Source organism: Numida meleagris, chromosome 4 (genome assembly GCF_002078875.1).
Source record: "Numida meleagris isolate 19003 breed g44 Domestic line chromosome 4, NumMel1.0, whole genome shotgun sequence".
NCBI lineage: Eukaryota > Metazoa > Chordata > Aves > Galliformes > Numididae > Numida > Numida meleagris.
This window is the reverse complement of record NC_034412.1, coordinates 64212389-64240049: the sequence shown is the minus strand read 5'-3', so window position 1 is coordinate 64240049 and position 27661 is coordinate 64212389. Positions and strand designations below refer to the sequence as shown.

The window sequence follows — 27661 nt, the reverse complement described above, 5'->3', positions numbered from 1 at the left end:
GAGAAGTATTTTGGTTTTGATTTCCCTATTGCTGTATCTTCTATGCAACTCCTTTTCTAAAGACTACCGGAGAAGTGCTAGCCATTGCATTATTTGTATTGCTGTACAGTGGAGGTGTGGTTTACTAGTTCTGAGTGTGCCTCTTACTCCCCTCCCTTTTTCTCCTTCCCTCTGTTTGTAAATGCCTGCATTTATTCTGTCAGCCTGACATGTACAAAGTGTAAGAAAGAATTTTTAAACAGGTAATAAATTATATTTATAAGCAACTGGAAAAAAAAAAATACACCACTACCCTGTGTTCAATTGTTTAGTTCCTGGAAGCTTGGAAGGAATGAGGGGGCCTTTCATTTAGTTTAATTACAACAACAACAACAAAACTACTCAAAAGAAATGCTTCTGTGCATAAAACCTTCTTGTGGTGCAGCATTTCTTGCGCTATATTGTTCAGGACACCAGCTCTCACCTCGAGCCCATCTTCCCATGGAGACCTGGGGAAGAATCACTTTGGGTAGTTATTCTGGAATGTCATTTCATTGCCACAGTCAAAGGTGGCAAAAAGCAACAGGCAGGAAAGCACATAATCATGTGTATGGCCAAGATGGCCATTTGGGGCTGCTCCTCCATGGAGTGCTGGTGGGAAATGGTCCCCTGAAGCTGCCAGCCCCATGCTGGGTGTCAGCGGGGACTGAGGAGCCTGCCCTGCTCACCATGGGCCGATACAGGGCCTGTATGAAAAAAAGCAGAATACAGCCCAAAACAGCCCAAAAGCTGAGAAAGTGGCAATAAGGTTCTGTGCCAGGTTTTCTGAAGGCCAGCTGGAAAAGGGCACACCTTTACAATAATTAGCCTCCCCTGTGCTTGGATTACAGCAAGCTTTTGTGGGATTTAAAGTGTCTTTATTTTATTTTCCTCCTATTGCCATTCCTGGTGTGAGCTACAATGATGGCCAGGTGCCAGCTGCTCAGGCTGCCCTGCCCATGTGGGACACCAGTGGGGCATGCCACGGTCTGCAAGGGAAGAGTATCACCAGTGTATCCAGTGGGCAGTGGTTCCTCTGCTTCTCTGGCTTCTCTGCTAAAAATGGGATGCAGGCAACCCCTGCTCATTGTCTCCTGTCTTCTTTATTTCATCTTATGATTATCTACTCTGTTAGAGAGAGGTTATATATGACATGTCTTGGAGCTATGACACAAACAGAGGATCTATATCCCAAAGGGCACGAAGAATAATTTCTTGTCTGGTAATTTTGAATACTCAGAGGTCTTGCAGCTAAAGAAAGCCAAGCTGCAGGCAGGACTTACTTATTTCTGTGAAAGGAAGACACCCAGACACCAGTCACTGCGGTTACATTTCATGGTGTCTGTCAGATTTCTCATTCAGTTTTCCCCTTGCATATTTGGCTTTTACAGAAGACAAGCTCCCTTCCATTCATCCCACTATTGCCATCTTGTCCAATCCATGTCCTGCTGAACATGAGATTCCTGTGTTTTTTGGCATCCCTGCAGGTTGAGGCTGCTGTAGCCCGCAGTCCTTCCATTGTCCAAGCAGTTTCCTCCTTATCCTCAGGCACTTTTCCATAAGGTACCCCATCTCTAGGTATTTTTCCTGAGACTCCTGAGAGCTCTGGTCCAGGTGTTTCTGTATTTGTAGGTGGAACTACAGCTCTTCTTCCCTTGTAGCAAAAGGCACAAGGAAGCAGAGCTGCACTTTCAGCAGGAGACAGTAGTGTGACTGCCAAGCATGAATGGAAGCAAGACAGTCCCAGCATCAGCTGCACTGCAAAACATACAAGTAACTAGATTGACAGCTAAATAATAGCCAGGATCCTAGCACAGAGGAGAAAATAAAATAGAATGGAGCCTAGCACTGTCCCAAAAAGCTGTATATGAAAAACATCGAGACCCATAGGCAGGGCTGGTAGGGAAGTACAAACGGCAGTAGCCACATCATGTGAACAGAGCCAGCTGTGCCACCATGGGACAAGGTACAGGCATGGAGGCATGGGCTGAGTGCAGCTCAACAGAAAAATGCTCTTTACAGACTTTCAGAAAATAACCAGTAAAGTAATTACACGCTCATAAACACTGAGCTGAATGATGCATGCTGAAACATGATAGCGCAGAATGAGAAGAGGGCTCAGGACATACATATGTATACAAATTGCTATATGAACATATAGTTACATACAGTCCGATGTCTCTAAGCACAAAGCTTTCCTGTGTTTCAGCCGATGCAGTACATGGAAGCTGCAACTTGTATTTTTTGTTTTGCTGAACCACTGGGCTGGGAAACCAAGCCTGTGCACAGATTACCTCTGTGCCCTCATTCTATTAAAAATAGTAGCCATAATTAATAAATACACTGGAGGAAGAATGGATGGGAGGAGGGAGGGGGTGCACAAAACATTATTCAAATGCCAAGTTTCTACAAATTTACATAATCAGCTACAAAATGCAAGTGACTGCTCTATTAATGATAACACTTTTAATTACTATTTCTCTCTTCACTAGGTTGTGAAAGGGGTGATGCGTTGTTTTTTTTTAAAGCCAATGGAAACACACACAACATCTTACTGTTTACTTCTTTGCTCAGATGGAAAAATCCTATACAAATAAATAAATAAAATGTGTCATGGCCAAAACAATCTAACCAGTGAAACGAAACCCAGAGGTTGTGCTTTTCAAATGCATGAAAAGTAAATAGAAATAAAAGCAATCTCTTTCATGGGGAGATGGAAACAATTTTATTTGGGGGAACATTAAAACATCCATATACAATTTGAACAAATACAACAGAACAGAGTGTTCCCCAGGTTTTCTAATTACAGTATTTACAGGTTTAATAAGGCACTGGTTCTCAAAAAAGAACACAAATTAGTTTCTTAGTCTTTACATCATCAACCTTTTCTTTAATAGAAATAACTCTGTGCTAGAGATAAGATAGCAGTTGCTAGATGGCATCTCTCTCTCCCTCTTTGTTGTATTTTTTTTTTCCTTCGTCTCCCTATGCCATCTTGTCTGTGCCAGCAAGTCACTAAACTAAACTTTCCCCATTAGAAAACTGGATTACCAAACCTGAGGGCACTAAAACCCCAATTAATTGTACCACTGACTTCCAAGCCCAAATCAACGTGTGCTGTGAAACTACCAAATCTGGAAGTGCCATTAAAAGTCTATAAATGGTAAAATAAATGTACTAATGTGTACCACTGGACACCTTAAAACCATAATAACTTCACTTGGAGTATTGCATAAGGTCAACCATGCAGCCAGCAACTCAAATGTGCTAAAAGAAATGACTTCCAAGCTTGCCTTAAGCCATTTTCAGGTCTTAGGAATATACCTTTATAGTGTCATTGATTATAATGGGTAGGAGATTTGAGGGGGAAAATCCAGCCTTTTGAGTCTAGGAAGAAAATGAGCAGTTACTCATGTAAATGCAGACCTTCTGCTTTCTCACATGTGTCTCCTCATTTATATATACACATATATATATTTATTTTCCTAAATAGCACCGTTGCAGTGATTTGTCAGTTATGCATTTACATAAATAAATATTGTGTTTTATTTAGTGCTTTATCATCCATAATATTTTACTCTTAATTCACTGGAGTTATTCCAGACACCCAGCTGAATATATATATATATATATATATATATAAACCCTAAACATTAACTTGAACACTTAACATAGACACTTTATGTAACCTATCAACCAGTATCTCAGAACTCTTTTGGACTAAAAAATAAGACTTGTTCAGAGAACAAGCACACTTTCACAGTACGCTGGCAGCATATGGCTTGGAGAGCCATTATGTCCAGCAAACCATCGGCAGGAGGCACCAGACAGCAAAACCCCCTCCAAAACACTTCTGGGGAAATAAATCATCATTAAAGTTAAAAAATAATAATAAAAATGTATTTGAGGAAAACACAACAGAGCAGGAGAGAGGCTTCCTGCTGCGTGACTGCTTACCCAAGACCTGCAAGGACTGGACTTGCAGGTGCCATGTGTGGGACCAACCAAGTCTACCACCTACTGCTACAAAAACTAGAACAATGTCCCTGTTTCCACGAGTTTTACCCCCTCACCAGCCATAGCAGGACCAACCCTGGCCATTAGCATTTCCCGTTCTCTTTGTCAGGGAAAAGAAATCCCAGGTCCTTTGGGATTGGATTTGTTCCATAAGGCAAATGGCACAAAGGCAAAAGGTAAAATGAATTAATGTGGAAATGCTATGAATCCCTAAGACAAAAAGGTACTTTTTTTGTCCACAAACCTTCAAGTAAAGGCACTCAAAGAGAGCAGCAAACTCAGGCCTCATTGATGCAAGTATTCTATTTATTAAAGACAGTGGAAACCAGCATTCCCCCTCTGGGGCTGAATTTGGCTTACTGTTAATTTGCAGAGATTTTCTTTTTGTGTTGCTTGGTATTTTTGGGTACGGGCAGGGAAACTGCAAAGCAAAAAAAAAAAAAAAAAAAAAAAAAGGCACTCTAATTAGTGAAAATCCTCTGATTAAACTTTAACACCTATAATCATGCAGGTCTCACTGTTTCCCTTGAACCTCACACATTTTTCTCCATTAGCTTGAAAGAATTAAATGGTAATTTTTCAAACTAGAAATACCTTCAGGGAGTCATGAAGCTAAACCCCAATTATATTTACCTACCTACCACAAATAAATCAGTTTTATCCAAAAAGGAAAAAAAATAGCGTTACATGAATGCTAAGGATAAATCCAACATGGCAATTATTTTACTTCTGAAATAGTTTTAGCATAATCAAAGCAGCATTTGTAAGGATTAATTCCAAAATTAATCTGAACACTACCACATGAAACAATACATGGGAGGGCAAAAAAAAATAATAAAGTGTAAAATGGTAGCTCCCATACAGCTCAGCTTGGATAATCTGATGAAGAACAGAGACCTTTCCATAGAAAATACTTCATAAGGAAAATTTTTTTGTCCCATTGCCTCTCATTTCCTCTTCTATAGTTTTTACATTGCAGTAACTGCTGCAGCCCTAGGAAAGAGGAAGGGAGAGAGATAACTGTTTCCTTAGGCTTTTCTCTTCTGAAAACTCTTACCAGTGAGATGCTATGCAGTCCCGGCCTGGTGGTGGAGACTGTCACTAGTAGCTAGGGCTTCAAGGCTGCTGAAAAGCCATCAAAAATAGTAATAATTTCATGTCAAAATGCTTATCAGTGTGTGGTGCACTAAAAGTATGGTCTTATACGTATACCTGCTGCAGCATCCCAGCTGGTGGCCGGTGATGCTAGGAGTGAAGAGGGGCTTTGGGATGAACACTAAGAATCAGCCCCTCACTGAGGGGACAGCTGCCATGAGGTGTCCCAGCATCAAGCTGGAGTTGTGTCCCAGCGGCTTCTGGTGATCCTAAATGAGAGTGAGATATGACCTCCCCAGGGATAGGCACCAGCAAGAATTCTGCCTCCCCCATCTACAACAGTGGGGATGTAACCAGGCTCTGTCTGTACCAGGACAACCCTCTAATGTGCACAGGGCTGTGGAACAATGCCAGGGAGGTGGCTTTCGGGTTGTTTTCCACTGCAGCTTCCCCGAGCTGCACAGACACCCTCTTTTTCTAAAAGCTGGAGTGCAAGAATTTCATTATAAATGAGAAAGTCACTTTGCTTACATTATCAGCACAGTTTCACCCCTTTTTTTTAAAATGTAACAATATACATCCTTTTAACTTCTAACCAAAGGTTTTATTTTCATAAAATTTAAAGCAGTGTCTTTTAAAACAATCAAAATAATAATAATAACAATAATAATAATAAAATAATAAGTGGCTTTCATGGAAAGCAACATGCATAACCTTAAACCAGTTACTAAAACTGTATATCCCTGTGTAAACAAGGGCAGACAAGCCTCTTCCAACCTTGCATGCCAAAATTCAGCTCATTTTGCCACGAACAGTCTCCTCAAAGCTGTCAAACAGTTGCTTTTAAATAGGACTGCACTCAGGGTACTTATCAGCACCTCTCCATGACTTCTGCCTGCAAGAGAAAGTCTGCTTCCATGGGTCTTCAAAAGAAGGAGCTGGTTTTGCTCCATCAGAGCTTAATGTCCTGCGACTCTGACATTTTGGCAAGCGTTTTCTTGACTCGTAGGGCTGTGAGCCGGGATGCGGGGTTATGGGCCCAGCACTCCATCATGAGCTTCCCCATCTGCCGTAGGCACTGTGGACAGAAACAGAATGGAAATCATTGGAAGATGAGACTGCAGCTGGTAGCCAACTACAGGGAAGAAGGTCTTTTCTAGGGCAGCCAACAGACATACATACTGGCTTTCCAAAGGACCACATAGCCCTGCTCTGCACCTAGCATCTCCTTCCAAACACACTAAAGCCTTCCTAGAGATAGACACCAAACATGTTCCCTCTGGTGTGACCACCCTGCCTGAAGGCTCACCAGCTGCCATGAGCTGCGTTCCTGGGCACACTTTCCCACAGGCTGTGGCACAAGTCACCCAGAGAGGCTATTTTACTTTTCCTCATGTTCCCAAATTATTCACAACTTGTGTAACCTCAAACTTTCATTTACCCTCAGAACATGCATCTAAAGGCTTCTGTTCCCAAACAACAGCTGTCTTCTGTGACTGAAGAAGACTTTACAGCATGAAGCTGTACCAATTAATGCGATTAATGACCCCTCCATAGCATCGCTATGGCAGTCAGAAAGATTGGTACATCAACAGTTTGTCTCTGATTCCATCAGCACAACGTTGCTTCATTACAGATTCTCAGTGGGGACTGTTCAGGTTTTCCTCCACTCCCCTTATGTTCAGATTTGACACTGGAAAGCACTGAGTCCAACATCTCTTCTGAAAGGCTGCATCTATAGACCTCCTTACTACAGTACAAAGTACATGAGTCCTGCCTCTGTAAGACCTAAAGGCTGCTCTTCTGTGCAGCCTGGATGTAGTGCTAGCATTGCATATTAATTCTTTAGTTATGAAATGCAATATCATGCACTAATGCTAATGTAAAATCATGCTAAAATCAGGTTTCCAGGACTGTACACCTGTGATCACAGAAAAACTGTATGCTCACTTGATTTTGACAAGATAGAAGAAATTTGATTATGATTTTTTTAAAAAAGGTAAAAAAGTAGGAATCACATTCCTTGTATCAGTACACACTGAAGTTGCAGCCAGTATACCACATACACCATCAGTGCAATCAGCACTAGGAAATAATTTCTCTTTCAGAATGTTTGGCTAGCCACTGAATTACTGTTATTAATACTGGAAAGAGAAAGCAAAATGAGCAGTAGATGAAAACAAGAGAGACGAGGAAGGTCCGTGTACAGCCTGCTGTCACTACATGATCTGGTACACAGGCAGCAGCCCCTGGGGCTTTCAACACCTGCAGCTTCAGTGGGCATCTCTGGCAACATCACTTTCCTTCCTAAGGCCGGTTGCACCAGCAGTGAAGTTCCTCCTTACTCAAAATAACACAGAACTAGGTCAATGTCACTTACTCATTCTGATTAAAAGTATTAGGAATTTGAGCCCATGCCCTGTTAAGCAACAAAGCTGCGTTTTAAAGGATGGTACCTCATCGCTGCTCCATCTGTTGGGGAATGAAGGACGTAGCCTTTTGATGCACACGATCTCCCGCATGTCCTCATAGGAGGGGTCACTGGGCACGAGGTCGTGGTATGGGAGCTGGTATTCTTCCACTATTCCTGAAAGAAACCGGCAGCTGCACATCACTGCAGAAGACATTTCCCACAAGCCTCTTGTTGTTGACTGTAAAGTGCTGCCCTCTGCCTCAAGCTTTGTCCACTTTGTCTTACTCTCATTCCATTTTGGCCTTTACTGCTTGAGTTTCATGAACGCATTGCAATGAAAGAAGAGCTAGCTCATGGCTTCACTGTAGGGCAAACTTATTTTTTTTAACCCGTGCCATTCTCATCTGCCATAGGGCAGTGGGACGTGCATATCCAGCACAGAAAGACACTCCATATCCATTACTCATCCCACTGCTACCTCTAATCCCAGCCATTCCTTTTTCCAAAATGGATTTTCTCAGAGTTATAGCAAAGATAGCATAGGCACAATATGCTGAGAAAATACCCTTAACGGTTAACAATTACATGCACTTCTAAAAAGGAAAGTTCACACTACAGTCAAGCTCCAACATAATCATTAGCTAGTAAGACAGTTTCCATCATTGTTGACCAGTCTAGCAAGCTCCAATAAGTCATGATAAAAAAAAATAATCTCTTAGCAGTGGTCTCATATCAGAGCAAGTATGCAGATAATGAACTCTGAATTAGGTTTACCTCATATCGGTGGATCTGGCCTGTATTAAATACCTGCTTTTTCAGGAAATGGCAAGGCATTCTTTCTGCACAGCAGCAATGACGATAACATTACAGACTGTATGCAACATCACTGCAATTTACTTTACCAATGTGCAAACACAGGGATCACGTTGCTCACCAGTGAAATTCAGCTTCTCTCAGGTGAGCCCAGAGCAAGCATTCAGCACAACACTGTTATGCTTTAAAAATCAATAAAGCCTGGCGAAGGTAACACAGACCCAAGGGACATGCTCTGCTCTTTACTCGCCACCACTCTGGTGTGTAACTGCTGCCAAGTCATTTCTCTGCATTTAACTCTCCTCAGTGGCAAAATAGAGGTAATAACAGCCATCATTTCTGTACTACACTGAGCAATATGTGCAGAAAGAGCATACGACCTACACAGACAAGAAGGGATCTTCACCCCAAAGCTGCAGCTGGCTGCATTGCTTCATTATCACTCTCCTCATGCTTGAATGCCCAATACCAGAAGGAAATGAGGCTCATGACTGGTACAACAAATGATGTAATAAGTGCCGCTTCCTCCTGTTTTTATTTCTACTTGCCTTGTAAATAGATTATTTATTTTAAGTAGCAGTGCTGCATCCTCCCAAGTTGTTTATCTTTCTTCTTATATTTAACACTAACAAAAAGAAAAATTTACTGCATTTTCTTTCTGCTAAAATAGCTGAATGTCTCCAGTCCAGAAAAAAACGTGTTGTCTTTAGAAAAAGCACCAAGATTAGTCCCAAACTCCTTCTGCAGTGCAAACATCTGCTGCTTTCAAACAAGCCACTAAAATACAGTATAAATCTTTGCTGTTGCAGTAGCATTGACTGATGCTTCAAAGTAAGTTTCAAATAGAAAAGAGAAATTAAGAGAATTACATGCACCGTTTATCCATGTATTTACTACATTAAAAATGATACCAAGGGAAAAGGATGTAATGGAAGATTAGGGCTTATAATCAAATCATGGCGTTCAATGACACAATTAAAAGCAACTTCCCAGCCATCAAAAAGATATGATTGTCATTTACCTCCTGACACACATCTCCTGGCTATCTCCCAAAGGATGAGTCCAAAGCTGTACATATCAGCCATGATGTACGACTGAAAGTGATTTCTGTTCAAGCTTTCATCCAGCACCTCGGGAGGCATATAGCGTTTTGTTCCTACACGGGTATTTGGAGGGATGTCTACCTCATTTGTATCACTAAAATAAAGAGAATTTTAAAAAGGCATCAAATATGCTATAAAAGTAGCTTGAAAAGAAAGCAACTGAGATAGGAGAAGTAGTAAATTCAGACCATATCCACTCTCAAACAAAGTCAAAAGTAGTGCATAATCTTAATGGAACAAATCTTACAAAGAAAGCCTCTTAGTGTGAACACAACTCTTCCTAAAAGGCTGACTTGCCTGAGGCAGTATTAAGCACCCGAATGCCGAACCACAATGGAGATAAGACTCAACAGGGATGCTGTAACATTTGTGAAATTTCATTAGCATTAGACTGAACTCTAATGCTGGTGATAACAATCAAATCTTCATTAAATGCTATTTTCTTAACATACTCCACCACATAATGCTTTAGTCTTAGCAATTATTGCAGGACACTAAATAGCTCCAGCAGTATCATTTAGCTATAGCAAATCAGGTCTGCAATGAAGAAGAGTCTATGTTTTGTGCATGCATTACGTTTGATCTCTCCCAGCCTCTATGCATCAAGAAGTACAAACACGCAGATGGAAATGTGTAAAAAAATCTAACTAAAGGCGTTGCATCTCACACACCGACCAGAAGAGACAATGTGTTTCTAACAGGAAGCAAACACCCACTAAATGTGTGACTGGATTTTTTCTCTTATTATTTTAGATTCGATGGTAGCAATTTTAAAGGTTTCAAAAGTTTAGTGTCAGGCACACACTGAGGCTTGTTTAGAAAGATCTGTTCCCCTTTCCTCACCTTCAAAACTTGAATCTTTTAAATGTGACAGATGCAACAAAATCTCAGAGAATAATCACACAACTGTAATTTTCTTTACCTACAAGTATGAAAATGACAAATAAAAGCCAGACCTGAGATACAACCAGTCACCTACGCAGTCATTAAATCATACGTATGGTGGTTGCATTTGTGTATGCCCCCAAGAACTGACATAAATCTAGTGGCCTGCACCATCTCGCAATATTTTGAATAAAATGAGAAATGCAAAAAGCTTTACTGAACTCATTATTTTCAATGCAGCACATCCCTTTCAACTACTTTTTTTTTGGTCATTGCCTGGGAAATGCTGTCTAAGGAAGGATTCTTTATGAAAACAAGCTATGCAATGTAAATTCCATTCAGATAATGAGAGTTACGTATTTCACCTTTTATAGAGACACTTGGTCCTTCCCAGTTCTCAGTTCATACCTAAGCTGTGTGCTACCCCGTATCTGTCAGGTAAAGTATGCCCACAAAGGATGAGTTTCTTCCCTGAAACTTTTACAGTGAACAGGGTATTTCCTACTTGTTGTTTTCCAGGCCCCTGTTCCCCAAAGTAAAATTGTTCCTTTCTCATCTCCTTCAGAAATGTCAGCTTCATGAAGGAAAGGCCTCACCAAGAAAGCTGGTAGATAAGTCGCTAGTGAGAAGGGCACATTAATCCGTCTTTTCTTACACTCTGCATAATTTCAGTTCAAGATCTGTAGAGATTTTTTTTATACACACATACTTAAGGGAACACACAGTTTCAAAGCTGACCTCTGAAATGGAAACCTTGGAGTCTATGGCCACATTTCTGCGCTTGGAAAAATCAGAGCATTCATAACACACACCTCCATCAGGACCAGTGCTGAGCTCAGGCTCCTCCTGAGCAGAGCAACCAGCTGTCAGAGAGCAATGACTTCTTTATGAATCCCAGGAGTGAGCAAGTCCTACTTGCTCCTTCTAAGTTGTTTAAACACATAACCATTTTTAAAAATCAAATTTAAAAGCCATTTCAAAAATCAAATCTGTACTTTAGCAATTTGATTTGTTGGAAATGAAACAAAACACAGCCCGAATGGGGTGCTTTTCAATCAATCCCAATTAGCAACATGTGCAAATGATTAGTATTCTTTTATATAAGTTATGAATGAATTATTTAGTTATCAGACAAGCTCAAAGCTTCAGCGACAAGTTTACTGATGTGAATTCAACCCGTCTGTGCAAAGTCTTTTTAGCACAGGGCAGTAATATACAGGCTGATACTGAGCATTCAGTCATGAAAACTGAACGTTTACACAAATGCAACGGATGTGCTCAATTATTGGAAAGCAACTATTCCTACACCTGGAGTATGTGTTTATGCAACATCCACATAGGCAGCTGCATCTCACGTACGGGTGAGCACTGCATGAAGGCGATGCGCACATGATGCAGGTGCTTGCTCCCACACACAAACTCATGCATACAACACAACCAGCACACGGCTGTTACCCAACTTTCCCTCACCCTGCTTAGCTCTACTCACCTAATAAATTTAACAGCCAAGCCCAAATCTGCTATACAGCAGGTTCCATTCTTTTTCACCAGGATGTTCTTACTTTTTAGATCACGGTGGGCAATAGCCGGTTTGCCTTGGGTACTGAAGATCTCTGTATGTAGGTGGCACAAGCCACTAACAGAGGAGTAAGCCAGTTTTAGCATGCCTTTTGTGTCCAGGGTGGTAGATTTTAGGTAATCATAAAGGGAGCCATTCTCATGATAGTCAGTGATGAGATACAGTTGGGTCCAAGAGCCCGTGCCTTTAATGTCTGCCGCAATGAATCCTGAAAAAAGCAATAGCAGGTTAATTCTTCTCAAGGCGTTTTTGACTGCTTGGGAGTCTGAACTGTCAGCCACTTGCATATTTTTTATTTTAACAACATACTTAAATTCTCTTATGTTACTTACATGCAGCTATGCCTCACCTTTAGCCTTTTACACATTTTCAGAAAGCCTAGATACTCAAGCATAGGTGGCAGAGTCAGATGTGTGATTTTTTGAGCAATAGCCATATCCCCGTTATTTTTTACCTGCATAGTAATCCCTCAAGCTTTTTTCTTTTCAAAAGTGCAGGGTGACTAACTGCGGAGCACAGCAGGTAGCGAAGCACATAAGAAAGGGCATCAGACAATGAGAAATACAAAATGATTAAACTTAGAAAGCCGTCACTATCAAATGATAATCTTTAATTTCACTCACCAAGAATATTTTCATGCCTCATCAGGACAGTTTGGTAGATTTCTGTTTCTCTGAACCAGCTGGCCTCCTCCGTGGTAAAAAACACTTTGACAGCTACCTTTTCGCCACGCCACTTTCCCATCCAGACTTCCCCATAGCGACCTTTTCCAATCTGTTTTACCATCTGAATCTGTTTTGCTATGGTCCTTTGAACCTGTAAAATGCCAAGACTCACAGTGAGAGCTCGCTCTGCAGAAATTTTCTGCATTCATCTCAGTCCTTCGTCTTCTCCCTGCACAGCAGAGTATGCAGCAGTCGCAAAACAGATTTCAACAAAACTTTGCCATATGGATGCTCCCCCATCTCGCCCCAAGGGACAGTGTTAGTGAGGCCATTCCTGTCCCTGTGAAGAAGCCTTTCTATCTCATTTCCACAGGCTTACCTACTCAACACCTTTGAGACAGACTCAAGATCACCAAAATTTCTGTGAGCAGCTTCCTATGACCTTCCTTGAAATCCTATGACGAATAATTTCAAAATATCAATTTGTTATTATGAATCTTAGCCATTACCTACCCAGTCAGGATCTAAGTGCCTACACTAATTTTAATAAACATCATCATTACATAGTAATAGCAAGTTAAAAATGATATTTTTCCTAAAGGTACAGAAGTACAGTATTAAATCTGCATTTTATAGTGTTTGCAACAATTTTTTTCTCATGGCTGTACTAGGAACAGATGCAAAAATCAAAGCATTTGTCCAGCACTAGCAGAAGGTCAGTGCATTTATTTAGCAGCATTGCAGAGATACACATCACAAGACAACAAACTATGTGTAGTAGATGGGCTGAGTCTACAATTAAAAAAGATTTATAACAACAAAGTCTTGGACAAATGGAGACTAATGTAAGATTGGAGCATGTCTGAAGATCATGTATTTCTGCAAGCTCATAGAAGAAAAGTAAAATTGGATGCTGTAACGTGACCCACTGGTGTTCATGGTTGACTCAGCCTCACCTTAGTGTAACAGGACATAAAGATGTCACCACAGCTAACAATTTTTGGGTTTGTAGGATTTCACAAGATTTTGCAATTTCATTTTATTCTAGGTTTTTCCATCTGGCCCAGGCTATTGGTAAAATCTGGATAAGTGTCATGTTGAAGCCTCTAGGTTGTGCCACCACCCATACACAATGCCAGAGAAGCTTACTGCAACAAGTCTGCACAGTCTGAATCTCTATGAAATCATAATTCCAAGTATTTCTGCAACCCTGGCTGACAAAAATGATCAAATTCTAATTTTAAAATCATTTGCCTCCTTCACTATCCCTGGAACAACCATTGAAACTGTCAGTTTGGCAATGCAGAGCAGGACTGCCACAATCCTCCTGAAGTATGAATGCATGTCCTGAGATGAATTCAAAAGCTATTAAGGTCTATTGCCATTTGTTTTGTAAATAAATTACTGGTTTTCCTATTAGACAATTTAAAGAAGAAAAATACAGAATGACATTTATGCAAAGCTATTTCAAATGTTCCATCTTTCTTCTGTTTCAGTTTACACACAATCCCATTTTTTCAGCCTTGCCGTGTATAATTAGAGTTCCAAGATGGTGGCTACAATGCCATTATTTTTTATTAATATCAGTGAAAGCCAAAAACAGAGAACAGACTAAATTTTTTAAACTGATTTATTCTCCTTGATACTCTTATATAGTGATCGAAGAATAGTTACATTACATTGGAATTTTGCTTTAACATTTTATAATGTCATTTTAGCATTGTTGCTTTCTATTCTGCCCATTTTAAAAATGCATCCTGAACAATAATGCTGTTATACCAATAACTCGATTTGTGCAAATATATGTAATGGCATCATAAAGTACATGAAGTTACAATACTTAATGATGAAAAGTTCCTTATTATATTACATTAAGAAAATGAAAAACACATTTCTGTTATGGGTTTTCAGGCGGCAGAATACTATGTGAAAGCCTTAACTTGGTTTGCTTTTGCTAGAACTAGTCAGATGATTTACTGTGAACAATTTATATTATTTTAAGGAATTCAGCCCTTTCTTGAATCTGATTATGATTTTTAGAACAAACCGGTTAATCAAAATTGCTGGATGAGCTAATTCTATAAGTATGCTGAATGATGTATCCACATGAATTGTTTACAGTGATTTTATTTATTTCTAGATTTTGTTTTGCTGCTTGAGTTCTGTGACCAACCAGGTAACGTCACATGTCCCTGTTTCCTTTCCTTGACTGCAGTCAAATCCAGCAGCCAACTATTTCTACTTTCTTCATTCTGCTTTTCTGATCTTCAGCTAAATGTCTCCATCTAATGCAGACTAAAATTCAGACAAGCAAACCTTTTGTAATTTCAACATTTTGAACAGAGGGGCTCATTCCTAAGGCTGGGGTGTAGAAAAGCAAAATTCATTGGAAGAGAAATTAGAAAAAAAACATGCATGGAAAGGCAGAGAGTGACCTCTGAATTCTGAAAGCTCTTCATACATAGCACTGAAAAATTTCTCTCATTTATGTGCTCAGCATTTTACCTCCTTCTCTGGTTTTGAATGTGGATTCACTGTTGCATTAGCTTTTCGTAAATATGTTGTGTTGGGCAGTGGGGTTCTGCTTGCTCGCACAGACTTGACTGTACCTTAGTTTATTGGCTCAAAGCTTTTTAGTTACAAATTGCTGTATTTTTTCTTGGTTTAAAATTTGATTGGCAGCATTTGACCTGCAGCAAACTTTTCTGTCAAACAGTCCAGGGAAAAGAATGCTTGCTGAATGTCAAAATCTAGATAAAATCTCAGTTAATGCTTGTTTTTTGGTGTAATAGCTGTACTCATTGGAATAAATTTTCTGCACAGGAGGAAGACAATACTGTTTATCATAAACTTACATTTTGAAATAAATGTGTGGGTTATGTTCCTGAAATAATAGTTTTGGCTGTTTCATTCCTTGAATAAAAAATAAAGCAGTTGAAAACAAATTCTTCCACAATATAGTCTAGAGCATTACTGCCAGGCATTTCCTGTATGCTTGTTTCAGGCAAGGGCTCAGAGGTATTAAGCCATGTACTTCCAGTGAGCATGTAGTGGTTGTAGCTGTCCAGGAAGTGCAGCAAACATCTATTGTTATGGGCAAGTTTCATTGTAGCTCTCATTTTTCTTCTCTTCCACAGAAAATGACTATTTAAAGGGAAAGTCAAGGAAAAATGCATATGTTTTCATAGGCAAAGAGAGAGCTAGGGACAGCAGTAAGACCACAGGTCCCACCTTCAACCAGCTGAGGCTCACTGAGATGGAGGAAGGTATAAAGCACAAGCTGTCACAACTAGATTTGTTCCAGCTTTCTTGTCCCAAAGGCATCCTTTGGATGAAGTATTGTGCCATGAACAGCTATGAGATAGACCAGGCCACCTGCTACCCACGTGGGCTGCTGCAAGCACATCCTCTCAGAGAAAAAGGACCAAGTTCCTTGTGTTTGCTCTAATTATGGTATTTCTTACAGAGCCATAGAATCAGCTAGGTTGGAAAAGACCTTTAAAATCGTCAAGCCCAAATTCTGTTACTATAACAGGTACCAAGCATGGAGCAAGACCTTGATGTGGAAGGCATACAAAAAGCAAAGCAATAACATCAAGAGTCCCTCACAGCCAAATAAATTGGAAGCTGTCATTAGGAATGGTCTTTGATATTAATTACGATCCATTCCTTTCCATGACTGCAAAAGGGATAGTGGTGTGGGGTATGACAGAGCTTTCCTAAAGCCTAAATGTAAATGATGGAGTTTTTCTCAACAGAGGAAAATGACCACGGCTTTTCTATGCTCAGAATCAGTCACAACGCACACTTGTCATCTTGCCTTTTTTTTCTCAACAGCTATGTTGTCACAGAATTGGATTTAAAAAAAAAAGTTAGCACTCATCTTAAATGAAACTCTAAGCTCTTACTCCTATCGGAGCAAACTGAGTCATCTTTTAGCCAGCCACTCAACCTGTCACCTCATTTCAAGGAAATAAAGTTTTCCATTTATTTTTCTCTTTTAGGTGTAAAAAACAAGATGTGAGAGCAAAAAACAGATAGGTAGTACTTGGAAATTGGGCAACATCACCAGTAATAGGATCGCAAGAAACTAATCGGTTTGGTAGAGACTAGGGACATATAATCTCTGAAAAATGAAAATGAAATCTAATTCGTGCCATTTTTTCAGTGCTAAAAAGCAACAATGGCCCTTGAGAACACAAACTGCTGAACAGAACTGTTTTGCTACAGAAAGTAAAGCCATTGCCTTTTCAGCGTGTAAGCTGAGGGGGTTCAGTCATCCTGCAGTCAGTTCAGAAATAATGGTAAAGCTCATTGCATCCCCGTGCCTTTAACCTTTGAGATTACCTCAGTACAAGGTAAAATAATTCATTCTTGACTTCTGAATGCAAAGTGAAGTCTGCACATAAAAAGGTTCCGCATTCAATGAATTGCAATTTCTTTCACATAAAGCCTATGTGTCAGTGTTGGAAAAGCTATTGTGTGTTGCACATAAAAAGGTGAGAAAATAAGACTGCAGGCTAAACGCTGTCATTTGCACTGGGGTAAACCTTGATAAATTTCTGTGGTCTCTGTTGGTCTCTATTTCCCCTATGGTGAATAGGTGGATAAAAAAGAAAACAAACCAGAGCCACTAAGATTTTTGGCTGAGACTACATGAGGAGGGAAAAAAAGATTCTAATGCAGTTGTTTGTCGGTTAAATCCTTGTCAATTCTGGAAGAAAATTATTTAAAGAAAAAATGAATGCAAGACAAACCCCAAAGACACAGTACCTCCTTTCAAACATTAAAAAAAAAAGACATTTCTTGTGCATCATTTCGTTTTCTCCCTTTACTCCATTTTTCCTTGCGAGCTGACATTCAGATAATGTTGTTTCCTTACCAGGAGAGGGAGCCCGGAGCCGCTGCCTGAGCTCTGGGACTGCTCGATCAGATCCTTCAGGGACTCTCCAGGGGGAATGTAGGTCTCATCCTGCTCCAGCCCGATGCTGTAGCGGGGCCTGGCCTCTTGCCGCTTATACCTGCCGTTTGTACGCCAAAGTTAGCTTCGAATGGGTACAAAGTGTAAAGAACATTATCCTCCACATTAGCCTCATTTATAGCCACTTGGCTTCCTCAGCTTCTCTGGCCAGTATTTTCCATTTTATTTCTAACAAACTCTTTTCAGCATCAAAACTCTAAGTAGAAAACTCAGGGACTGTGCAGCCTGCTATGAGCTTGCAAAGCAAAGAGATGCTTTTCCTTCAGAACCTTAAAACACAGACCAAGTAAACACCCAGTTTTATTTTACCAACTGCAGTGGGTCTTTTAAAAGTAAAAGGAGGAACAGTTGTGGGACCTGGGAGTACTTAAAAACACAAAGAATTATTTAAACTTATGCAGATTATTATAATATTCTAGACACACTTACATTCCTGTACTCCCCTCTTTTTTAAGATCAGTTCCTCTCCACATAAACACATTGAGCAGCCTTAGGTTTTTTTTTGTTCTGTATAAACTCTGTCCCTTGGCATTTTCAGCTTCACTAAAGAGCAATCTGTGCTTCAAACCGAAAGGCTTCTTATGATGCTGGGTGAAAGATTATACATGGAATACATCACTGAGGTATGTCTGTGATTAACATGAACAAAGTACACATTTTTTCCACATTATAAAATTACATCATTTTCCTTTTTTTTTTATCCATGAGGTCCACCTCAAATTTTTCAAAATTTTGAGTCCACAAAAAGAGAAAAGTTAGGAAGAATGGTAATGAGCTGGTAAAATGTTCCTTATTTACCTGAAGTAGCAGAATATGATGATAAGCACCAGCAGTATACTACAGACAGTCACCGAGATCAGCAGGGCTTTATGGTGAATGTTTCCTTCAGCAAAGTCTGGAGATAAAACAAAGCAGCAGGAGGAAAGAAGTGGGAAAATTTAGAAAGGGAGATGGTACAGAGTCACTATGAAAAAAATGCCCACCAAGCACAAGATTGCTGAAGCTGTGCATGCCCCATCCCTGGAGGTGTTCAAAGCCTGGCTAGATGGGGTTTTGGGCTGTCCCTACCCACAGCAGGAAGACTGGAGATAGATGGTCTTTAAGGCCTCTTCCAATCCAAATCATTCAGTGATTCTGACTCTGCGATTCTACTACAGCTCTGTACACGATGACTCTGGATTTCACTGGTGTTTTGTGCACATCCTTGTTGTCCCTCACCCAGCAGGGCAGAACCAGTGCCCACAGGAGCCCATGTGATGATGCAGTATTTGCTCTGTCAAAGCATGGATTTGCAAGTCTCTGTTTGGCTCTGAATGAAATCAATTAGGAAAATCAAACCAGGACTCATTGCTTTGTGTCTTAACCTATGTGATCAGCAAGGACAAGCAAAGATCTTAAATCTATATCTTAAATCACTGGCATCTGACTGAACAGTTAATATAACAAATAAATAATTGTGTCTATCCTGGTAGGGAAACAGAGCAGACCATCCAAACCCTGAAAAGGCAAAACACTAGAGGCTTTAGCAGTGTATTTCCAGCACTGCAGAATAATCCATCTCTCTGATCCTGTTTAAACACTTAAGTGGGCATTTTTTTCCTCATTCATTCCATAGCAGCCCTGTGTGCCAGAAAATGCCATACTGAGGGGTGAAACCACCCTTGCAGCAGTAAATCTGTAAAACACTTTGAAGATGAACCATGTCAAATAACTTGAGGAAACACCACCGCATGAAAACTACTAAGATGTTTCAGTCAGTCTTTACACGGAAGACTAATATTGTGCTTTAAAGTGCATCGTTAATCCCTAAATTTGTATTCTTGACTCAGGCCTTGAAACTGGCCTTCATCCATACTTCCCTGCTGTAAACCAAAGATATCTGGCACTGCTTTCCTTTAAACCCCTCAGTCTCAAAATTACACATCAGCATGTACACACACAAACCATTCTTCTGAAAGTTGCTATCTGGAGTACTGAAAATGAGGATAACAGTTCCTGAAGCTCTCCCAGCCATGCCGTCTTGCATCTTTCACACTAATGCCGAGCACATCATAAAATGCAAGAACTCTATCCTCATCAACTCATCCTCGAATAGCACTACTACATTTCAGATTTACAAGTGTAATGAGACAAGGAGATTCCTAAGGGACTCTTGGCTTACTGTCAGGCTCTTTTAGTTTAAAGATCCAGTTTCTCCCTCTGTTTTTGCACCTGAACTATTCCTTCCCTTCCCTTTTTCCCTACAAAGAGAGATTACCTCCCAGTGCACCTTTTGATCATGCTGGTCATGTTTTAACCTGCCATTACCTGCACCCAGAGCATTAACAATGTAAACATTCAAGCCACAGCCAGTGCTTTTGAAAGGGGACACTGACACGATGTCTATCAGGAAAACACCAGAGCCTGTCATTCCCACTGCAGTGGCAGATTTCTACCTGGCCTGGAGCTGAAACTGAGAGCCCACTGGGGAACCAAGCCCTCTCCTGTGATGATGAGGGCTGCTGAGGAGGGCTGAAGGCTCTATTTCATGCTCAGTGAGCAGCCTGGGTCCACCAGCCATTTCCCCTCTAAAATATGTGGTTTGTAACAGTTTAAGATATTGCTGTGCATCAGTTGAGGAGAGGATAAATAGGGATTTAATTGCACAAATGTGTGTAGCATTAGTGTTACACCACAAGAACTCAAGATGTGCCAGTATCATTTACACTATGCGTATTTGATTATGTATATCTAGGAGAAGGATGATAAAATGACAGATTTTAATTGTATTGTGATCATTTTAAATGATTCAAACACTGTGCCCAACATTTCTAATGGGGTTCTCCCATTCAGACAATTAAACAAACATGGCTGTATTTTCCCCAAGGCCAGATGGCATCTTGGAAGTGTTGCTTAGCTCTAAAGGAAACTTGAGACTTCCACAGAATTTTTCAGTAACTGCAAGGAAAGCATGCAAGACATGAAGAGATGTGTCAGTGTGGCAGTAGGTGACAGCTCCCTGTGCACGTCACAGTGGGCATACAACCAGCTCTCATGGAAAAGGAGAATAACTTCCATATGTCTTCATATTTATTGGGCCACATAGGAAGAGAGGCTATAGTGATGCTAAGTAGTCTGTTGTCTTGTCTTTCAAACACTTCCTATTGGCAGAATTTTGCTTGCTGGCTTGAGAACTTCAGAAACCAGCTGGCACGTGGACAACAAAATATAGAAAACCCGCCTCTTTTCTTCCACTGGTAATGTCTGTTTGTCCTGCTGAACTGAGGCATGCTGGAGCTGCTGGAGACCCACTCCTCTCTTCTTCTAGAGATCAGGACACTCCCCACTGTGCAGCAGGATAAACCACCTCTCCCTGCACCATTTTAGGCAGCTGGGACCACCTCCAAACAGAGGGACAGGACAGCTCAGCCGTGAGTCCACTTTGTCTCTGTGGTGGGTACCAGTGGGTATGAGATAAAGAGGCTCTGCTCTTTAAGAAGATTGGTGCTGTGCTTCTTACTGCTATGTTCCTTGGCATCTGCAACATGCCAAGCAGTGGGGTTATGCAAATAAGCAGCAGCTTCCAAGGAGGCAGCAGTGAGCTAAGACTGGGAGCCCAATGAGTGGAGCACAAAACAAAAAAATAGTGGGTTTGGGAGGCTTCCTCAAGTACCTTGACTCACACATAACAGCAAAGCCTAGCACGCAACATGTTTACAAACAATTTTAGGCTGTAAGAAAACATGGATGTGTGCAGGGGTCAGTCGTGATCAGCACAGAAAGGGAGAAGCAGCAACAAAAGCAGGCTCTCCAGTAACACCAGCCGGCCTCTCAGATTCTCTTCTGTGCTTTCTCATTTCTCCTTTCTCCCCCTCCCATTCACCCCACTTTGCCATCTGCAGGGCCATGCTGATGAGTGCACTGAAAATGCCACACAGCAGGTTGAAGGGAGAAGTCAGGGTGTCAAAGGCTCTCCTCCCTCCCTGTTTCCTCCAGTTCACGATGTTAAGATTATCCAAGTAAAAATGCCAGTGAAATCCGAGGCGTGGAGACTGTGTGCACACATCAAACCCCATAGTTCCTCCAATCGTTCCCTTGCCCATTCATCACTAGCTCTACAGGCAGGGAGCCAGACACGGTGGCACCACCACTTCTGCTTATACAGGCTTTAAATCAGTAAAGATATATTTCTCCTTTCGACTGGTCTCAGTCTGCACTTTCACAGGGATTTCCAGGAATATCTTTTATTGTTTAAAGCAGAGGTGTTGTTTCAGGCCCAGTTATGATTTTCATTTCCTCAATAAGACAGATACACAGCTGGTACAAGGATTTTGTAGTATCATTTGTCTATTTTAACCTGCCAGTTTTGCACCAAGATGAGCTCAGAACTTAAGCTTGGCTCTTACTTTCTTCCATCTTGCTCAAGAAAACCCTGCTTTGACCAGTGTTAACTCTTTGAGCTCCCACCCTCGTGTGCATGGTTCTCCTGTCTTTTCACAAGGAGAAGGTAAAACTCTCTTTCAGCACATGCCAGGTCTGGAAAAACACTTCCAGGACACAAGCTGCTTGCCTCTCTGTAGATGTTACCTTGGTGTGCGGGTTAATTTGCAGTTCAACAACCTCTGACCTGCAGCTGGATGATCTCCCTAGGCTCTGTTTCCCATGAGATATGACCTTGGATGTAAGTTCAGAAGCCAAATTTCTGTTTGTTTTTTAAATGCCAAGTAGCATACATATTTTTCATGGAATCCTAGAGGTCAGGAAGCTTCCTAGAAGCTTGTTTTTAGGTTAATCTTCCCTTTGTCATGCTTCCAGCTTATAAGACATGTAATGTACAAGTCTCACAGCTCTGATTCAATCATAGCCAAATCTAAAAGTTTCCAACAGACATAATGATCACAGTGCATAATACTGAACACCAGCACTCAGTATCTGTACACAGCTGCACAGAGGACCCTCTAAGTCGAGGCTTTGCTCAGAGCTTTTAAACTAGCATACAGCCATGGCAAATTAAAACAGGTCTGGCACCAGGAATGACATATGTGCTTAAGGCTTTAATAAAGGTGCTGGCTTCAGCCCTGCTCAGCCACACGGAAAGAAGCAGCTCCTGGAATACACTGTCAGGACATTGGTTGTGCACAAACTATGATAAAAATCCTCAGAATACATTGAATGATGCATTGCCTTTTGTTTGACAGTATAAAATAAACATTTTGCAATATAAGATGGCTAGAGTCCTGCTCCAACCCTATAACATTATTCTTTCAGTAAATAATCTATCTGCTGTTTCATGGGTCTGCCACCACAGTGCCCAAGCAATGCTTTTTTTTATGCCATGTACACACACAGCAAAGTCAGCATCAATCCAAACAATTTCTGCCACTATAAAATGCTTGTTTTTACTGTTTTCTGAATAAGAAGCACATAATACAGCCAAATATCTAAAAACTTAATAAAGCAGATGCCTAATGTTTGGCATTGATTCAGTATTTTTAAGTAGCTTTAACATAGAATTAACTCAGCAGCAAGAAGAAATCGTCTTCCAAACTGTAATGATATTTATTGATACACTAAGTAAGTGTGAACAAATACTGATTTCCTTTTGGAGCTTCTCTCTCTGTTCAAATAACTTTTTAAAATGAAAAAAAATACACAACAAAATAGTACGTAACTCTCATGTTGGAAGTTGGAATTTTATGAGGTTTCACTGACTTAATGGCTTGCTAGTAAATAGTGAAATATTTACATACCACCCTCCACAGGCCTGGTTCTGCAGCCCATCTGTGCAGAGTTTCAAAGGCGTGAAGGGAATGGCTTACACGAGAGAAGGCTTTCTCTGAGCATGCATTTATGTGTAAGTAGCTGCTGTTTGCCAGTTTGGATTTCCAACTCAGAATGCCATGATTACAAATTCTCCTGCAACCTTGAATGGACTCTCACAGATTAAACTCCATGCTGACCACCACAAATCTTGGCCATTGTTGCCAATGCCAAGAGTTTACCAAGGAGGAATGTTACACTTAACCCAGGAACATATTTTTTTAAATGGAATCTGAAATATCCGGCCAAAACAGTTCTAGCAATTTTCAGAAAGTAATGTTTAAACAAAATAAACAAACGTATACCTGACCTAGGCTTGCCTCAGAATCTACTTAAAGTTAAAACATTTCCATTTGTTCTTAATAACAGCACACACAAAAAATAATAGTAATTGCATGAGTTCTCACTTTTCACTCTATTTTGAGTTACATTTTTCAAGTAGAAAATCCACTTCTGTGGATTACTGGGTCCTATAAGCAAGAAACACCTTATGGATTTCAGTCAGTTTGAAATGCTAGATTAACCTCTAGAGATCTGGTCCCAGATGTGTGTGCTGTTATGAACAGATAGAGAATTCAGTTTTATTATCAGGCTAAAACCATACACAGCAAGAGCCATCCTCTGCCACACGCAACTTTAGTCTTTGGGACAACCAGTAACAGCCAGCATGTCTATGACAATATCGAGCAAATAGTGCATCTGCTCCTCATCACACGTGAGCAACACGAATAATAGCAAGCATCTGCAACCATGGGTCAAGACACTGCTCTCTACTTCAAGAAATCCAGACAAAGTTTTTAATGGGGCTCATCTCTCTAATCACATACACTTGGATGAGGGTGCTTTGGTTATGGCTTTGTTTCTTCCTGAGGCACAAAGGGCAATAGCAGGAAAAGGTCAGTTTGGACTGGATGTACTTCCCCTTACCTCGGTTTTTCAGTGGTGGTAGCGTTGGGTGAAGATGTTTGTTACAGTAATCTTGGCCTGTGCAACATTCAATAGATCTTCTTTGGTGTGGAATAGGAGTGTCCTGAAATACACAATTTCAGAGTAAGCAAAGTAATTAATTGTGTTGTAAGCAGATACGCTCATTCTGCCGCTGCAGAAAAAGGTGTGTTTGGTAGTAGGTTTGCAGCATATTACAGATTTCCAGGATGTGTGGAATAAGGATTTGTGCCACTGAATGCATCCAAAAAACATGTCATCTAAATGATTAAGAGATGAATTCACCTCTCACATATTCGATGCTTTAGTGCTGCAGATCTATTGCCATTAAGAGCACAAGACAGAGCTCTAAAAGTCTCCTGTGTGCATCAGTTGGAGTAGTATTGTAAAATAAACTGGTATATTATAAAAATAGTTTAGCCAGAGTAACACAGGAATTGCTGAATTGCTGTGTGAACTTATTTACCTGCTGCTGCTCCCCTCATGGAAAGCTGAGCAAAACACCTTCCACAGACTTTGAAGCAGCCCTGGCTAGAGTGTCCCTGTACTCAAATAAAATAATTTAAGGGCAGCTGTAGAAGTCAGAGACTTCAGAGCGATCTTCTACTGCCCACACTCCTGCAATTCCTGCTGGAAAACTTGTTCTCAGACAAGTCATCAGACTTTCAGCATTGCAAGTGCAAAAGCAAAGGGGAACTGCATGTAAGAAAAAGGTTGTTGAAGTCCATAAAACAGCATCCTGACTAAATTTACTCTGAGACTTACAGAATTAAATTGTATTTCTCTAAATTCAAACTTTCTCTGAGCAGGGACGTTGCTAGACGCAACATCGGTAAAAAGAAAACTTTAAGTTATTGAAAGGAACAGCTATAACATCACCATCATAAACATTCTGGGATATAAATGCAATCCCCTCAGCAAATGATGTGGAGCAACTTTCTGCCAAATGAACAGAAATGGAACACATGGCCATAATAATGTCTGCTGACTGCATTTCAACTGAAAGACATCAAAAAGCCAAGCAAAACTCAGGCAGCCAACACTTTCTTACCCGACACTGGAAGTCCGAGCCCTCTAATCCCAGACACCCTTTGGTGACCAAATGGCCGCCAGAATCATCTTCTTCTATTATGGTGAAGCAGTAACCATCAGTGCTGAGGATTGAAAAGAATGAATCAGTACGAGGTTCTAAAGTGAAAAACATGCAGCCAAATACAGTCTTCAGCATTGTTCCTTGGAAGGAAAATCTGCCATTACCAAAGCAGCACATTTCCTCCAGCAGCATGACAAAACACAAAGAGCTGAAGCACTATCGCACATATGGAAAAAGGTAGGCACCTGTGCAACCTGCTGTAACAGCAGAAGACAGCTGACAGCATACTTACCTATCCAAAATTTCACAGCTACAACACCCACTAACATCTTAATTCTCTGTAAATGCCTTCAGCCATTAAAGTGTGAAGACTGGAGACCTACATAAATGCAAATGTCAGTGCTACGGCAGGTCTGCCCTGTGCATGGGAACAAGGCATGGCTACATGCAGTATGGTGGGGATCTGGAGAAAGAAACATTTCTGAGACACTCACTGTGAAATATTATTAAGAGTGATTTGTGATTCCTGTTTTAGAAGTATTACAAACTGCAACAGTGGTGTGTGAGTCCTTGAGTTATCATCAACACCCTTCATAACTGTTTACTTGGGTTACAATCCTGAAGTTATCCAAAACGCTCCCATTTACACGACCGTGTCCCATGGAAGATAAGTATGCTAACAGATGGCTAGATGGTGCTGGTGATAAATGTCCTTCCTTGATGAAGGTCAAATGCCTGCATGCTGCAGGAAGGGGGAGGAGGGAACAAAAAGGGGGGCTTCATTTTACTGAAATTGCTATGCATTAATTTCTAAGCACTATTGGCATGTACCATAAGTGAGGAACATAAATTGACTGATTTTGCAGGAAAAGGATCCAAAAATAAAGAAAGAATTCTTTAATCCAAGACATTTATGTCACATAAAATATTCCTTTATTTTCACAGGAAAATAACATTGGTTATTATGCTCAGTGAGTATTTTTCTGAGGAGGATAAACTCAGTTAAAAAAAGGAAATAAAAAGAAAAAAGGATTAGAAAATTTAAGCACAGCAAAATTTCAGATGATTTGCTCCCACTGGAAGGAAAGGAAGTCTAACAGAGCAGCGAGAGAAAAGAAAAGAAAAGAAGATGTAGGATTCAAAGGGTGCTGTTACACATGGAATAGATAAACACCATTTGTAAGTATTAGCTACAGGACAGACAGATGCTGGCTGGAAAGAATCATGTCAAACATTTGCAGTGGCATATTTTTATATTAGTGGTGCAGGGTCTAGCCACTGTAAGCTTATTACTTCAAATAATAATCCATCACTGGTTATTGACTTCTGGATTTGAAAAGTAACCAATTGTATGTTACAAATTGCTTTCTCAGAGAAAAGAGAGCCAGGACTTCTACTCCTCTCTGACACTGTGCATACGAGCAAGGCAAAGGAGACAGCTGCCCTTCTGGGCAACAACCACCTTGATTTCATTGCCGAAGCTTAAGATAGAAACGATAGGATTGCCAAGAAGAGAGACTGTAAGGAATCCATTAGAGTAGAATATTATATTAGATTAGATTTTATTTGTTTGCATGGTGCCTTTGATTCAAAGTAATGAGTAAGTGTAACCCAGGGGACAGAGCAACAAAACAATAAATTGCAACCCAGTGAAACACAAAAAAGAACTCCTCAGCTAGCAATCCACAGCAAAAACCAAAACTCTCTGTTCACCAAAGGAAAGCGGTGGAAGGAAAAACCAAATTGTCTGTAGAAGGGAAAAAAGAAGCAGGAAAGTCAGCAATTTTATTTCATTTCTTCTGAATTGCTGTGGGACTCTGATCCTTTGCTCATTTTAGAAAATTGAATTTGGGATCCTCAAGCACTTCAGTCCCTCTGAAAATTTTACTTCAGATTTAAAAAAACAAACAATATTACACTAGATGGAGCAAAATGTAAAAGTTTTAAAGCTCCAACAATAAGGGTAAATCATGTTCTTTGCAGGCAACAGTAGAGTAATGAGGGAAAAGCATGAGAAAACTAAAAATAGCAATGCTGAGGAGAATAAATATTGGTTCCAGTTGATTCTAACTCTAAGAAAAAATAAAAAGTGTTCATACAGTATAAGAATTCTTTGTTTTATTGCAGATGCGGGAAAGAGATAGAGGTGACTCTACTGAAAACAACGAAGTCTTTTGTTCCCTCATCTTCCCACCCTCCTGCCCTGAACTCTTCTCCTGGTTCACAGGCTGTCAGATGAACTGCACATTGCAAGG

The 27661-nt window shown here is 40.5% G+C and overlaps 1 protein-coding gene across 3 annotated transcripts in view; it reads right to left on the bottom strand.

Annotated features, from left to right (window-relative positions):
• The window catches only part of BMPR1B (bone morphogenetic protein receptor type 1B), a 146798-nt gene continuing 121869 nt past the window's right edge, over positions 2733–27661 (bottom strand). For all 3 annotated transcript variants that reach the window (XM_021396564.1, XM_021396566.1, XM_021396565.1), the window contains exons 3-11: positions 25365–25467; positions 24296–24398; positions 18368–18464; positions 17471–17609; positions 12547–12739; positions 11834–12131; positions 9378–9553; positions 7587–7717; positions 2733–6208 (exon numbers count right to left, since the gene is read on the bottom strand). In XM_021396564.1, the coding sequence (XP_021252239.1) occupies positions 6083–6208; positions 7587–7717; positions 9378–9553; positions 11834–12131; positions 12547–12739; positions 17471–17609; positions 18368–18464; positions 24296–24398; positions 25365–25467 (1366 nt within the window). In that variant the 3' untranslated portion in view covers positions 2733–6082. The remainder of the gene's footprint in view (positions 6209–7586; positions 7718–9377; positions 9554–11833; positions 12132–12546; positions 12740–17470; positions 17610–18367; positions 18465–24295; positions 24399–25364; positions 25468–27661) is intronic.